The following is a 13787-nucleotide window of genomic DNA, read 5'->3' on the forward strand; positions in this document are numbered from 1 at the left end:
TCTCATATCATATGCTGATTATTAAATTTAATCCTATATATATTTTCATATAACCTTTCAAGAGATCGACAGTGTTTTTCTAGTATTAATTAATGCATTTTATAAACAGCAAGAGCAAAAAGGACTATGCAGTTTTTTTCTCTTTTTAAAATTCTCTAAGAGGAAATGTGTTATTAACGGTATTCTTCAATTATTCTGGATTTCCAGTTCTGTTTACCTCAAAAGAGTAAGCCTTATAAAATATAGGAAGTGGATAAAACCTATTAATTATAATGTGATGAATTTATTGTTTATGTATCCAGTTTACTCTATAGCGATCGAGCTATAAAATAAAATTGTAGACTACAATTAGATATTATCATAATAATGGCAAGAATCATTGGATAATAATTTTTTATCCTACTTTCGTCCGACAACAAAACAACCAATTTAAACTTTTCCCTTTCCTTCATGTACATTTATAAAGGAATAGTTAAAAAAAATTACCATGATTGTGATCTTTTCTTTTTTTTAATACATATTCTTTTTTTTAATAATATTCTAAATGTACATTTTTTTAAGTAAAAGAACTTTTGTTGTTTACGAAATCCAACCAACTCTTAGTTCTGTCAAGTATTTGGATCAAATTGTGACCCTTTAAATTAACTTTTAAGGACATATATATACTAAAATTACTTTAATTTAAAACCCAATAAATAAAATATTACCACAATCTGTACTGATGTCTCTTTACCAAAGCGATGTTAAATTGTTAGATAGCGTTATTATTATAAAACTCACTGGCTACGTTTTTCTTATCTTATTTTATTTTTTCGGTAGATGGATAAGTTCTTTTAAAATAAGGTAAACTTTTTACTTTTCCTCATTTAATAAATACTTCTTTTGGTAAACATTCAATAGTTAATTTTATCCCAACTATATATAGTACATAAAACTAACCTTGTCATCTGAGCATTGATTACCTGAGTTAAAAAAACTTCAATAATGTGGAAGTTACCCCCGTGGCCCCCCGCATATAGTAAATTTTAAAAATATTTAGTAGAAAAATATTCAAAATTATAATAAAATAAATACATATTATGTTAAGATGAATAAAAATAAAATTATTAGTTTGGAAGAGTAAGAGGAAAAAATAAAATAATAAACCCACCCTCAAAATATATGTTAATGCCTATTGCAATATTTATTTTAAGGATCTATTAAAAAAATTGTTTCTATAAAAAAATAAGAGATTAAATTTAATTTTATAAAATCTACAATTCTAATGGTCTAAGATATATTTTTGTTTCAAAATAAATTAGAATTTATATAAAATAATAATATAATAAACATGTTGTTGTTCATCAATAATTGATAATTTATTTTATCAAAATTTTATAACTTGGTAAATTAACTTAAGAACTTTCAATTCTAACGTATTAACTATTTTTTATCAAAAAATCCTATATTATTAAAAAAAATATTTACTATTAAATTAGTAGCAGATGCATTTCTTAATTTTTCATTTAAAAAGTAATTTATTTTGATATACTATTAGTATAAAAAAATTATATAATCCAACAATTAGAATCCATTTTGTATATAATATTTTTAAAATAATTATTACAAAAACCAACAATCTTAAATATGACAATCAATAATTAGATGAGGGTATAAAATAATTTTACACTAGTATATTCTAATTAATTCATTAAAAAAATTGAAGGGAGTTAATTCATAAAAATTAGTAATTATTATAAATTACCCAATATTTATTCTAAATCTCAATCAAATTTGTCCTTTATACATAAGATTCACACAATAATACATATTATTAATTATACAAATTTGTGCAAGTAAAATCTAGTAAAGAACCTACGCTATATTAATTAAGTAAACAAATCTAACCTAAAGGCGTATAAGGCCATACTAGTATTCATTTAACGCCCATAGAAAACCTAAACAATAATTGACGGTAATGTTCAATTAATTAAGTCTAATCAACTTAAGATCGCGTTGAGGTCACGCTCTTCGAACAGGAGTGAAGAACACATTTTCGCAAGTGTGTTAAAGATTTCCCTCAACTAATTGTTATATTTTATAGTACATGTTCCTATTATTATTATTGTTATTATTTTAAACTTTTGTTTGCCCAAACAAATGACTGCATTGTGAGTCCTTTGTCTCCTTCAACCTCATTTCAATTCTCTCTCCCATTCTTTTCTTCACCTTCTCCTCCTCCTCTTCTTCATTTCCTTTTCTTTCTCTGCACTCCATCTTTCTTTCCAAAACCCACCCTTTTCTATTCCTCTTCCTCCTTTTCCCTTCTTTTTATTTCCACACACTCACACCACTTCCCTTAAAATAAACATAAACAAACCAATACTGTTCTTGACCCAAAAAAAAAATTATCTACTATTTATTAACTATATTTCTCCATATTATAATCATTTGTATTCCTTGTTTTCTATGCTTCTCTTATAATATATAACCTTCGTTTTATTTATTTTTTTTGTTTTGCACCTTGTGGATTGTGAGCTATATCTATTTATATATATCATTCTCTTTTTTTTTTTTTGGATGTTTCTATGGCTGGTTTGGATTTAGGAAGCGCGTCACGCTTTGTTCAGAATCTTCACTTACCGGACTTGCACTTGCAACAAAATTACCAGCAACCCCGGCACAAGCGCGATTCGGAGGAGCAAGAGACTCCTCCGAACCCGGGAACAGCGCTGGCGCCGTTCGACAACGATGATGACAAAAGCCAGGGCCTGGAGCTGGCTTCAGGCCCTGGGGACATCGTTGGACGGCGCCCACGCGGCAGACCTTCCGGGTCCAAGAACAAGCCGAAGCCACCGGTGATAATCACCCGGGAGAGCGCCAACACGCTGAGGGCGCACATTCTCGAGGTAGGAAGCGGCTCCGACGTCTTCGACTGTGTCACCGCTTATGCGCGGCGGCGCCAGCGCGGGATCTGCGTCCTCAGCGGCAGTGGTACCGTCACCAATGTCAGTCTCCGGCAGCCTGCGGCTGCCGGAGCCGTCGTCAGGCTGCACGGAAGGTTCGAGATTCTCTCTCTCTCCGGCTCGTTCCTCCCGCCGCCGGCTCCGCCGGGAGCCACCAGTCTCACAATCTACCTCGCCGGCGGGCAGGGCCAGGTCGTCGGAGGAAACGTCGTGGGAGAATTAACCGCGGCAGGGCCAGTAATCGTCATCGCAGCATCGTTCACCAACGTGGCTTACGAGAGGCTCCCCTTAGAAGAAGATGAACAACAACAACAACAGCTTCAGATTCAGTCACCCGCAACGACGTCATCTCAAGGAAACAACAACAATAACCCTTTCCCTGACCCTTCTTCAGGACTTCCCTTCTTCAACTTACCACTCAATATGCAGAATGTTCAGTTACCACCTTTTTGAGGGTTCATGAATCTGATAATATGAGACTGATGAAGATCATGTTGATGGAGGATTTATCACCAAAGGGTTTATATTATTATAAGGTCAGCAAATATTCATGGACTAGAACATATATATAAACTATATGTTCTTCTTCTTCTTGTTATTTTGTTTTTTTTTTCTTCTGTTGTTAATGGATATGATATGATATGACATGATTATTATTATTATGTAGCGAGTTTCAGTCTGACTCTCATGTCTTTGGGATTTTATTTACTTAATTTCCTTGTCCATTATTAGAATATGGAACACTGTATAATTTAATTAATTAGTATAGCTTGCTTTTATTTTATATATGTTTGTGTTTGCTTTTCTTTCTTTTTTTTTTCTGTTTGAGGATTTATTTAACTAGCTTTTGTATAATTAACACTTGCACTAAGCTGCTATTACATGTTTCAAGAAGCTTGTTGTCGTTAGACATGAAGCAATAATAAGTCATTGCGAGTCACAACTCCATAACCAGCTACATCTACCCCATCTCCTTTATTTCTGTGCCTTTTATGGTTTTTCTATTTTTAAATATATTATTATATCGCTTTGTTAAGAGAAGTACCCTCTCGCTTGTTTCACAAGGTTGCGAATAAATTTATAATTAGTGTTTGTGTTTGGTATTACATATGTCAGTGTATGTGTGTAAAATGTATGCATATAAAAACTAGGGATTCAGTAATAAATTAAAGGCCGCCATGTACGGTGTGTAATTTTATAAGCTTTCCGTGCATATGTATATCAACTATATATTATATGCATAAAAAAAAGTAAAATATTTGAAAAATGAAAAGCTAGCTTAAATTAATGCTTATCTTCGTATTATTTGTACTTCAGTCATGAATATGTATGTTTTTATGACATGCATATGGTTCTTTTTTTTCTTATTTTCGCCACACATATATGTGTGTTTGGAAATTAAAATTTGTGGTTACCTTCGTTAACCAACTTTACTTTATATATATATATATATATATATATATATATATATATATATATATATATATATATATATATATATATATAGACAAATGTTAGTGAATAATATGTTATGTTGTGAAGGCATTCAAATTCCTCCTTCCAACTATCAAATCATCTTATGACTCCCATAACCAAACTTCATTCTGGATTAGGCTCTATTTTATTTTCATTATATTGCCTGAAATAATTGGAACATTGAAAAAGGTTTTATTAATTCCATTGATGAATTGGAAGTCCAGTTTTGAATACTGCTAGCTACTACTACTCTTTAGGCAAAATGTATGGTCTGGTTAACGAGTAAGGATTTTAAAAAAAAAAACTAAAAAAAGGTCATACATCACTACCAAACATCACCTATATCTGTTTTCTTTCAATTCGAATCTGGAGAAAGGAATCCACTGGACTCTGGACACAATGCATGGGGGGGGGGGGGGGGGGGTTAGTAACATTGATCTCCACGAATTGAAAAACTTGCACCCTTTAATTATTTTGGTTCATCTATTTTGCATAACTATAATTAAATTTATAGGCTTCAAAGGATAGAATGAGTGACACTGGCTAGTTAAGCAAATTATGCTTTACGGATTTTCATTAAAAGCTAAGCCCCTTAATTAGGCCGAAATGGCTTTCATGTTCCAAAGTCATATATGGCCTCATTTTTAATTACCTTGTGGGGCTAATTAGTTTTGTGACATGATCATATATATATATATATAGTCATATGTGGAGCAAATGATAAACAAGTTTAGGTTCGATATAGGGTGCTTAGGTTTCTGGCGCCGACTAGGTTTAAATATTGCAAAAACGTAATGTCACTGCTCTGGCTTTTAATTATTCTCCACTTAATATTTTTTTTATAATGCAAAGTACCTTGTGTTTCTGATGATATGCTGACCTTAATTGCACTTTCATACAGTTGTTAAGAAGCTGTACTAGCTATGCTTTTGATCAAAAGTTCAAAACAATTTGTATGCGCTTCATAGTTCTCCAAGAATTGCATTTGATTCTATTAAGCACTTAGCTTCAAGAATATATATACGTCAATGGCCACCACAAAAATCCGTATATAGATAGCTATGGCAGCATACATATAACATATAATTATATTATATATATATATATATATATATATATATATATATATAGATACACGCGCGCACTACTGAATGTTGCAATTGACTATAATTGTTTTTATTAATTATATAAGCTGGAATCTCTCTTCTGCACCTCTAATATATATGTACGTCTGTGGAGTCTGCACTCAGATAATAGTGTGTTTGGCTATTTGATGATGAGTTCCGTGCCAACGATTTCGTTAATTGGTTCTTTGAATTCTTCATTTTGCATGTGATGATAGGTGCCTGCTATGTTATCTATAAATATCCTCGATTAATCTGCTTTACTTTCTGCAACTTGTAATTCTATGTGCATTAGTTGTTGGATGATACTATGATCAACTCCTTTAACTTTCATGGTTAATTTTAACCAGATGTTCCTCGAACAAGTAGAGTTTTATGCCATGCATGTGAAGTTATGGTCTCTTTGATGCATAATGGTGTTATCTTTAAGAATGACCCCTTTATGTTATAGGTTTGCTGAATTTGATAAAGATTAGATCTTCTTGTTACTTTTCAGCTAATAGCAAGGGGTCAATGTATAGTACCTTCTGTTTAGCCGATAAAAAATGGTTAATGATTCTTAATACATTATTTTGTATTTATTCTTTAATAAATAAATAAATTCATTTTTATTTTCTAATAAAATAATTTAATTTTTGACATCTATTGTTTCTAATAAATTAACAAATTTTATGTTTATTTTCTAATAAATTTTTTCATTTGTTATTAGTATTTTTCAAAGGAACTAATAACAAATGAAAAACATTTATCAAAGATTAAATACAAAATTTATTAATTTATCAAGGATTAAAAAGTATCAAAGATCAAAAATAAAATTGTAATTTTATCATGGACTCAATCCAAAGAAAAAAATTATCAAAAAATAAACACAAAATTCGAGGACCTATTAGAGATCAAAAATATATTTTAGCCTAAAAAATAATTCTCTTTATTTTTATTGGTATATATATCTTATAAATTTTATATAAAAAAATTATCTTAACCTTCCGGTTCATTGAAAGAAATGAATTCTAATTAATCTGGAGTTTGACTAGAAAATAAATAAAATTTAATAAAAAAATTATTTTCATCAAAGATTGAACTCGAGTACTATCCGAATGATTCAACCTTAACTTTAACATATTAATCACTTGTATCCAATTACTTGATTATAAATTTTATAAAGTAAAAATGTTTCAAGTGATATATTTAATTACGAAATGGTGTTGGTCATGGTTAAGTTTGGTTAAACCCATCATCCAACATGATTAAAATTTTCCTGTTTAGATTGGGTCGAGGTTGTGTAATTATTTTTACAAATTCAATCCAAACTAATTCAATCATAAATAAGTTGAGTTAATGAGATCTAAATATTTTTAAAATATTTTTTATTTGGTAAAAAATAAATAATAATTAAAATAATAATTTCTTTTTATCTAAAATTTTGTAAATATATAATGACTAAATACGCTAAAACATCAAATAATGAGAATATTTGAATAATAGAACTAACGGACTTTAGTGCACTTTCATCTGGTATTTCTTGGACTTTATAAGTAAAAGTTTTGTTTATGAAAGAAAAATTAGTACAGCAATATTAACAAATATCAATTGCATTATACAGAGTAGTTAAAATGCATGGAAAATATTGAAAACATTCATGTAAAAGTTATTTGTCCATACTTGTATAGTTTTAGTATAATTTACTTATTATTTTACTTTAAGTTATAATTACAATATCACTTAATTAAATTGATCATAAATCTGAAAATATTTTGATAGAAAGCTAATAATTTGAGAATTTTAGATAAAAAAAATATTGGCAAAAGGCTAAATTTGTTTGAAGTTAGAAAAATAAACTTAATTAGATAAATTAAAGGGATAAAAAAACACATTTAATCCTAGAATTTAATGATCTAGTGATCTAGTTCATGACATTTGTTTCTTAATAAAAGAAATTATACAACCATATATCGTTCAATCATACATCTGCTTTCGTACTAATTTCAACAAATTAAAAAAATATAAGACATGTACAACAGTTTATACAATAATTTATACGATATTAATTTTTATGTTTATCTTTTCCCATCATTATAACATGTAATAAATAATGTGTAAGAAGAGATAGACACAAAAATAAAATTATACAAACTGTTGTATAAGTTGTTATAGAAATAACATTTCTTGAAATTAACTAAATTACATGTGAAATTGACGAGGTATATTCAAAAAAATTATAATTTTGATTACAATACTACCAATCATGGTAATAACGAGAATGATGAAAACATTGTTGGCAGATTGGTAATAACGACAATGATGAAAACATTGTTGGCTGTCATAGAGAAAATAATAATTGAAATTTCATGAAATATAAAAAAGAAAACAAGAATTTGGAAAAGGGGGTGTTATTTTTCTAGCGAAAAGGAGTGTTTATATATACCATTAGATTGGTATGGGAAGCATGAGTGAAGAATCTGACCCTGTGAAGGTTATTTTGAGATGTTTTGAATTGATATCAAGGTTGAAAATTAATTTCTAAAAAAAATTATGACTCAGCTTTAGAATTTGATCAATTGCTAGGCTGGTTCAATTCTTTTTCGACTTCTCTTGGTATTCCAATAGGTGGTAGTAATCATAAGTTTGTTATTGGTTCATTGTATCTCAGGCTCTTCTCTCGGAGAAATAGGTATTTATTTTGTCTTTGGAGGCAAAGTAAAGTTAATTATAACTTGGCGTTGAATGATATCCTTGTTTATCATTTATCTTTTCTTAAAATGCCAAAATATGTTCTTAAAAAGAATCATTTAGATTCAAATGACTTTTCATTTGCGCGGAACATTGAGGAGGGAAAAATATCTCCTAAGTGGGAGGATAAATGTGTGCAATCCAAAGTACAAAGAGAGTTTGGAAGGATGTGTCTGTAGCCCTAATTGGAGAAGGGGAGAGTCGGAGGATAAGAAGGCTCTTTGATTTGGAGTAAATTTTGGAATCTAGAATGATGATTCCATCTAGCTAGTATCCTATAAATCAAAATGGAAATTCCTTTAGAAAGAAAAAAGAAAAGCATAATTGTGGTCAAGGAAATGTGCTTTGAGGACCGTAAAAAAGGACTCAAATTTGATTGGTTAATGAGAGGGTTAAAGAAAACAATAAGTAACCAAATCTCAGCATTGTTTTGGATGATGTTTAGATAGGATATATGAGCGTGAAACAACTTTTCCCTAAGCTGTTTCCAACAGGCAACAGTTATAAATAAAGTGTAAAGATCGACCAGCACAAGAAGGGGTGGAATTATATTTTAAATTTTTTTCAAAACATCAAAGTATTTTTAAAAAACTTTAGCAAACAGCATAAAAATAAAAGTTTTTTTCAAGATAAGATGATATGTCGTCTTCTCGTCATCGTAATAGCTAGAAGGATTTAGAAAAACTTCTCAAAAAAAATGATTTTATCGCTCCAGAATATATGTTTCATGTATTCACCAACAACCTTTAGTTACGTTTATTTATTAACTAAGATTTCTCACTAATTAAACGGATTTTTTTTACAAGAATTATAAGTTCTCATAATCTTAATATTATTTCACTCACCTCTCTTGACAATTTTTCAAGTATTTTTTCATATAAGTTTGCTCACGTTTTAAGAACGATGACATGTTCTTTAAAAGAGAGAGAGAGAGAGAATGATGACATGAATTTATAATACATGATTATGTAATGTTTGAATTTTTTTAAAAACTTTTTTTGGTAAAAAATAAATAAAATGAATATAAATTATAAAAGAATCACTTAAATAATATATTGTTATAAAAAGATAAAATATTTATGTATAACATAATTAAAATATACATCTAAATATTTCTTTAAGTTTATTTTTTCTAAAATTTTATAATTCATTCATACACATTATTGAAAGTTGCATATTTTGTCTATGTCTCGAATTGTCTAATTCTAACTCAGTCATAATTTTTTTGGAATGATGGGGTACTTAAGTCCCAAGAAAGCACTATAAACCCTGTGAAAACACGATAGATACATCAGTCATAAGGATATCAAAAATAAAAGAAGGAACAACATCAAAGATTCTCAATGGATCCTGTATCTGAAACCCATATTCGATCCCTTCAAATAAAATTCCTTAATGTCGTGAACAAGACTGAAGCAAGGATGACAAATTTGACACTCCTTAACCAGAAAGGCTAATCGCAATTTGAGAATCGGATTCGAAACTTATTAGAAACTAGCTATTACCTTTTAAAATTGATATGGGTCTTGACTTTCCATATATTTAAGCACATACAAAACATGTCTGTAACATCTAAGCCAGATATACATTGGAAAATGCTACATTCACTCCCAATTTTTTCAAAGTACACTCTCCTTTTCTTTTCTTTTCTTTTTTAATTTAATTATAACTTAAAGGACCTTCTTTTTTTAAACCTTATTCTTTCTTCACACTGTTGCACGCTGTCTCCCCTTACGGCAATACATTCCTTCCAAGGCAACGAAACACTCCCTCTCTTTCTTTGGAATCATTCATCTCTTTCATTCCCTTTTATGGCATCTGATTCAATATCTTGTTTCAGTCTTCCTTGATTACTTGATTTCTTTGTCTAACATTAGGGTTTCTTCATCCTCCAAGCTCTCAAACACAGTACATTTGCACTCCTTTTGCGTGATTTATGCATAATTAAAAGAAATAAATTTGTGAAGTAAATTTGTGAAGAAAAGAAAATAAAAAATTAAATTCAATACAGTGATTTTTTTAATGTTTTTTTTTTAAATTCCAAAAAGTAGTTTTTGGAATGTCATTTTAGATTTTGTATTTCTGAAAGTATTTTCTAGAATACAAAATATAAAACGACATTCCAGAAATTTATTGTTGTATTCTAGAAATTAATTTCCAAAATGTTGTTTTATATTTTGCATTTCAGAAAATAATTTTCAGAACTAAAAAACTAAAACGTCATTTTGGAAACTGCGTTCCAGAATAATAATTAAACAGCATATAGGAGTATTTTGGGTAAAAAAAAATAATTAAAATAAAAGGGGAGTGAATATAGCATTTGCCATTTGATATCCAAAGGGCCAAACCCTGATGCCCATAGGCGGTTTCAAGGCCCGGCTACCCTGGGCAATTGCCCAGGCTCTGGCATAACCCTTTTAATTTTATGTTACTAATATTTTTCTTTTTTTTTTTGGTGTTGTACTATTATTTTTCTTTATTAATGAATTAAACGGGCAACTATCATGTTTAGCACGCAGATTCAACAAAAAGTATCTTGATGTTAAATAGTTAGTTGAACTAGCTGGCATAACCCTTTTTGTGGACTGTGTATTCTTATCCTTCACTCTTTTTTTTTTTTTTCTTGGTAGAATTTTCCTTCTCATTTATTTACCCTTTGTAAACAATAATTACCATAATTCATGCAATAGGGTAATAACAACTATAGAAACACCAATCACATGAATTCATTATTATTGGTCAGCTTTTTCACAAATTTACTATGAGCTTAAAGCAAATATCATGTGATGTTGTTCTATAAATCTAAGTTGTACATTTATCAATTACTAGTATTTTAGTGAATGTTTATTTTATATAACTAAAATTTATAATTTATAATAAATAAATACTTATATATAAATTATGAAATAATTTTACACAAACATAAAAATGGAGAAAATTAAAAGAAAAATATTAAAGAAAGGGCAAGAAATTGAAAGGGCAAAACAATTGTAAGAGTTAAAAATTAAAAGGGCAAAAATATAGGTAACAGAAACAAAAGAAGTAAAGCTTCGTCACCGCAGCAACACTGTAGAAACCTTAAAGCTTCCGTCATCGACACCTACTGGTTCTTTTCCGACTACCGCCTTCCCCTTTTTTTTCGGTTAGTAATTGTTTAATTTCAACTGATTGTGGTTTTAAATTGAAACAATTAACACAAAGGTAGCAGAGAAGAAGAAGAAGAAAAATTTGGGTTTGTCTTTGAAAGGTTAAATATTTTATGTTATATAGAAGTACTAACATTGTGAAAATGGGTCCCATATTTTTCAAGTTTATCTAAAATCTCATATGGTGAAATTATAATATTGTATCATACTGATAACTTCAATAAATTTCATTATAAAAAATATTTACTTTATAATATATTTTGTCATTTTGTGTGCTGCTAAGTGTCCGATTAAGCTACTACACAGCAAGATTCATTGGTTATAAAAGTTTTATTGATAAGTCAAACTAAAGTGTGTATCTAGTAATATTATAAGCATATAGTATTATTTATAATAGCAGTAAAAAGATCTTTTACAGTGGAATCATACCACTTGTAAATTTGTTTATTGATAGATAAATTATCTACAATAAAGGTTTCTTTTGGTTATCTAATTTTATTAGTTTCTATAATGGTGTTTAATTGAATATAATATAATGCTTGTTCCTACTCTTTATAAATCATAAGAGATTACTTTTATTTTGAAAAACTATTCTTATTTAAATTTTGATTCTTATGATTTTAATTGTTAATTGAGTATTAACTTAAGATCATTTAATTTCAGAGATGAGGAGATTTTTGGTTGATAGAGCAAGTATTGAGAATGTGAATGTTGTACAACAAGAAGCCGAATTAGAACCGCCACCTAATGTGGTTAATGAGTTTAACCCAAATGAGATTGTGCGTGATCCAGGTCATAGTAAACAAACGAGCTTTCAAATATATTGCAAAGAAAAGATCTTAATATTGTGAATGCCATGGAATTAGTTGATGTTGTCAAAGCTCGGTTGGGCACAATGAGAGAGAGTGGCTGGAATAATTTTTTTGCCGATGTCCAAGGATTTTGTGTTGCTAAAAGTATTCTGGTACCAAATATGGATGACGAAATACCAGTTCGGGGTCGTTCAAGAGCAGAAGGGAGGACTATCACTAATCTTCATCATTACCGTGCAAAGATTTTTTATGTTGCTATTGATAAAATATGTGTGGAGATGGATCACCGCTTTAGTGAAGGAAGTAACATTATACTTGATTGCTTCTCATGTCTTGACCCCAAGAACTCTTTCTCCAAGTTTGATGTTGATAAGCTTGCTCGTCTTGCTGATATTTATCATGCAGACTTTTCTTATGATGACCGAGGAACAATTAGGGATCAACTTGAAACTTATGTGCTTCAAGTGAGAAGAAATGCTTCTTTTTCCACTTGTGAAGATGTTCAAAGTTTGGCTATGAAGATGGTTCAAACTGAGAAACATTTGGTATTTCCATTGGTTTATAAACTTATTGAGCTAGCTTTGATATTGCCGGTGTCGACAGCATCCGTTGAAAGAGCTTTTTCAGCAATGAAGATTATCAAGTCTAAATTGCGCAATAAGATCAACGATGTGTGGTTCAATGACTTGATGGTATGTTACACCGAGCGGGAGATATTCAAGTCTCTTGATGATATTGATATTATTCGAACATTTACCGCAAAGAAGTCTCGGAAAGGACACTTGCCTCGTAATTTTATTTAACCCGCGCTATTGTAAGATTATGTTTATCTCTTTTATTTTAAACTATATTTTTGTTGACAAAATGACAAGTCTCTTTTATTTTGATTGATTACTATTTACATATTATATACAATGTGAATTTGCTATCTTTAAATTTTTGCCCAGGCTTTATAATTTTTCTGGCTCCGCCACTGCCTGATGGTGAAGGCCACTGGGACAAAACCTCAAGAAGGGGAGTTCGAGCCCTATTATCCTTCCACTCCCAACCCCTACCCCACTTGTATGTGATAAAAGATGAATGAATCTTTATTTTAATATCTAAAAGACTTAAATATGATTTTAGTCCTTTAAATTTAATTAATTATTTTTTTAGTATTTTAAAAAATATCTTTATTAGTCTTTTCAATTTTTAAAAAGTTAATTTTAGTTCTTTTATTTCTTTGTGTTAATAGTGTCATAATTTGTGATGATTGCTCACCATCATAATTTTTTTAATTTAATTTCTTCAAAAATAATTTGTGAGAGTTTAAACTTTTTAAAATATGTAAAAAAAATTGTCAAATTCCAATATCAATATTTTTATTTTCTTCTTTAAAATCACCAAAATATACACACAAAAAATGGTCACCAATCCATATGAGTCAAATATTTTGGTAATTTAAAATCACCATATTTTTTACAAAAATTAAATTAGAAATATTTATTTTGGCAGTTAAAAATATCACAAATTATGAAATCATAAACACAATGAACAAAGATAAACTAAAAGTAG

At 29.4% G+C, this 13787-nt stretch overlaps 2 protein-coding genes across 2 annotated transcripts; both read left to right on the forward strand.

Moving 5' to 3' along the window:
• The first annotated feature begins 2122 nt into the window (after positions 1 to 2122).
• Positions 2123 to 3681, forward strand: LOC114412524 (AT-hook motif nuclear-localized protein 23-like). Its single transcript, XM_028376453.1, has one exon. It carries the CDS (start codon positions 2568 to 2570, stop codon positions 3396 to 3398), a length of 831 nt encoding a protein of 276 aa, XP_028232254.1. The 5' UTR covers positions 2123 to 2567; the 3' UTR covers positions 3399 to 3681.
• An 8398-nt stretch (positions 3682 to 12079) lies between these two features.
• On the forward strand, positions 12080 to 13036 carry LOC114411507. The gene has a single exon (XM_028375163.1). It carries the CDS (start codon positions 12278 to 12280, stop codon positions 13034 to 13036), a length of 759 nt encoding a protein of 252 aa, XP_028230964.1. The 5' UTR covers positions 12080 to 12277.
• Positions 13037 to 13787: the final 751 nt, after the last annotated feature.

This window comes from Glycine soja, chromosome 5 (assembly GCF_004193775.1).
Source record: "Glycine soja cultivar W05 chromosome 5, ASM419377v2, whole genome shotgun sequence".
Taxonomy (NCBI): domain Eukaryota; kingdom Viridiplantae; phylum Streptophyta; class Magnoliopsida; order Fabales; family Fabaceae; genus Glycine; species Glycine soja.